Source organism: Arachis duranensis, chromosome 3 (assembly GCF_000817695.3).
Source record: "Arachis duranensis cultivar V14167 chromosome 3, aradu.V14167.gnm2.J7QH, whole genome shotgun sequence".
NCBI lineage: Eukaryota > Viridiplantae > Streptophyta > Magnoliopsida > Fabales > Fabaceae > Arachis > Arachis duranensis.
The window spans coordinates 84,125,144-84,127,979 of record NC_029774.3 but is presented as its reverse complement, the minus strand read 5'-3'; the positions used below and the strand labels follow the sequence as shown (position 1 = coordinate 84,127,979).

Here is a 2,836-nt window from a genome sequence, read left to right as displayed (position 1 = left end):
GGATGTTGTATGTATATATATGTATATAGTTATTATTTAGCTATATCTAGGGGTGTTTTAACTAACAGTCTATGTTCTAATAAAGCTGGATCACGGAATGTTGTCAACTGCTTGAGATGTTTTTATGTGTGGTTGTTTATAACTGTTTTATCTATTATTATTTATGAATTGCTTATGAATGATTCTGTTTATTAATCCAAATGTTTTCAAAAAAAAAGTACCTCGTAAAATAGCTACGCTTTTAACAACGAATCAGGCTCATATAATAAATAATAGATAATAATTAGGTAGACAAGTTGGTAGCGCTCAGTTTCTGGTATGATCATGACGTACCAGAAATTGGGTCGTTACAATTTGGTATCAGAGCAGTTCGTTCCCAGTAGAGCCTGGGGAGTGGACTGACTATGCTTCATTGCATACTCTGTTGTGTGTGTCTCATGCTTATAGGATATCTCAATGATATGTGTTGCATGATCATTTCTGTGTTTTTATTTTGGGAATGTTCACACTTAACTTGAGGTATTGAGACTGATCACCTTAATAACGATTGTTTGGTGTGAACAGGACTACAATGAGACCACAGAGACAGAGTGCGCGAGAAGGAACCCCTAGTGATAACCGAGAGAGAGAACAGGAAACGTTTATGACTACCATGAACGCTGTAGCTGAGGCAGTGCGTGAGGCTGCAGTTGCAGCGGCTAGGGCTGTTGACCGTCTTGGAGTGAGAAATAGAAATGAGAATGAGCATGGGGAAGATAGTAGGAATGATGAGACCAACTTAGGGCATCCTGAAAGACCTATGACCCTTGCAACCTTTCTAAAGGTTAACCCGCCTAAGTTTAAAGGTACACTCGTGGCGACCGATGCTGACAACTGGTTTCGAGGTATCGAACGATCACTGCGAGCGCAACATGTTCCGGAAGGCCAACACGTGGAATTCGCTACTTATATGATGGAAGGAGAAGCGGAGCATTGGTGGCAGGGGATACAGCGACTACTGCAACAGAATGAAAATGACATTCCTTGGGATACCTTTAGGGATGAATTTTATAAGAAGTATTTCCCGAGAGCAGCACGTGATGCCAAGGAGATGGAGCTTATGCAGCTGAAACAAGCGGATATGACTATTGCTGAGTATGCCCGTAAATTTGATGACTTGTGTCGTTTCTCCAAGATTTGTCAAGGGAACCCAGTAGACTTTGAGGAATGGAAGTGTTTAAAGTTTGAAGGAGGACTCCGAGAAGAACTGATGAATTCTGTTGTTCCGCTAGAGATACGAAATTTTGCTGAACTAGTGAATAAAAGTAAACTAGTGGAAGAATGTTCAAAGAAGTTGGCAATAGCTCGAGCAAGTCGTAGGGAGGATTTACAAAGAGACTTTGTTCAGAATTTAGCCCCTCAAGGTCGCAACTTTAAAGCCATTGGTCAATTCCAGCATTGGAATGGAAACCACCGAGCTGTCAGCCTTCTAACTTGCAATAATGGTAGTGACAATAACCGTGACATTCGACAAGGACATGAGAGTCAACCTCACCAAGCTCAGAATGGTGTAATATGCCCAACTTGTGGAAAGAACCATGGTAGTAGGCTTTGCCGGGTTAGAACAGGTTTATGTTACTATTGTAATAAGGAAGGACATCGGGCAATAGACTGTCGGAAAAAAATGGTAGATGAGTCTGCTGGCAACACTATAAAGTTTGGATCTATCACTCGAGGTAAGTTCTTTGCTAAGAATTTGCTTAAGTCAGACATCATTGCAACTTTTTACCTACGCCTCAAATTTTGAGGGCAAAATTTTCTTTTAGGAGGGTAGAATGTAACAACCCTGATTTTCGAGTATGCGAGATATTTTCTGAAGGCACGAATTTTGCCAGAAGATCAGTAAAGGGAACACCTCTTCTATATCAACAAGTATCTCAATCCTCATTGTCATTATGTCATCCTTAAGCTAGAACCTTTTCCAAGGCAAGCTCGATAACGCGGTCACGAAGAACCTAGTTTTTGAACCGTATCGGTTAGGAGTTTTGATTCGATCTTTCGTAAATTGTCTCGGTTTGATGAACCGGACTCGATTCATGAGAGAAGAGATATAATAGGATAATATTATCATTATATTAGTATTAGAAAATTCTTGAATGATATTATAAGGTTACCTGGTCTGTTTTTGTTAAAAATAGAAAATCGGTTTAACCAGGTTTACGGTTTATTGGTGCAGCTTAGCACCAGCACTCTCTGATGAATTTAGCAATGCTAAGGCCTCATTATACATGTTCTATTCTCATAATAAATATGTTACTAGTGTCATTTATGCTAGTAGCTCAGAAAATAATTTTTAGAGATATTTTTACGAGTGTTCCGATACACCTAGTTTTAGTTGTTATACACCTGAGATATTTTAATATTATTTTAATCCACCTCCAAGCCAACCAATCATAACTCACCTTACACCCCCAAGACCTCCAAGGCTGTCTCATTTGCTCATTGTGGCCGAAAATCACCAAGAGAAAAAGGAGAGAAAGTTCTTGGTTCATAAATCTTCAAAGCTTGATTTCTTCTGAACTAAAACTCAAATCAAAACTCCGATTTCACCAAAATGATCCTCTCTTCTTCCTCTACATAACCATATAACATATCAAGGCTGGAAATAAGGTGAGATGGCTGTCTCCCTCCCTCTTCAATTCGGTTTTCAAGGAAAACCATGCAAAACATGTGTTTTCTTGATGTTTTTCCTTAGGAATCATGCTTAACTTGACTTGAGGGCCAAGAAACGTGAATTTCCAGCAAGTCTAAGGTGATATATCTCTTCCTAACATACTGAGTGAGATTTGGTCAGTTG

At 39.4% G+C, this 2,836-nt stretch overlaps 1 protein-coding gene and 1 long non-coding RNA gene across 2 annotated transcripts in view; both read left to right on the top strand.

Moving 5' to 3' along the window:
* The first annotated feature begins 571 nt into the window (after positions 1 to 571).
* On the top strand, positions 572 to 1,786 carry LOC107479366 (uncharacterized). Its single transcript, XM_016099511.1, has one exon. The coding sequence runs from the start codon at positions 572 to 574 to the stop codon at positions 1,784 to 1,786; it is 1,215 nt and encodes a 404-aa protein (XP_015954997.1).
* A 717-nt stretch (positions 1,787 to 2,503) lies between these two features.
* Positions 2,504 to 2,836, top strand: part of LOC110279261 (uncharacterized) — a 74,351-nt gene continuing 74,018 nt past the window's right edge. Inside the window, exons 1-2 of the long non-coding RNA XR_008007434.1 lie at positions 2,504 to 2,649; positions 2,735 to 2,791. This is a non-coding gene — a long non-coding RNA (uncharacterized LOC110279261). The remainder of the gene's footprint in view (positions 2,650 to 2,734; positions 2,792 to 2,836) is intronic.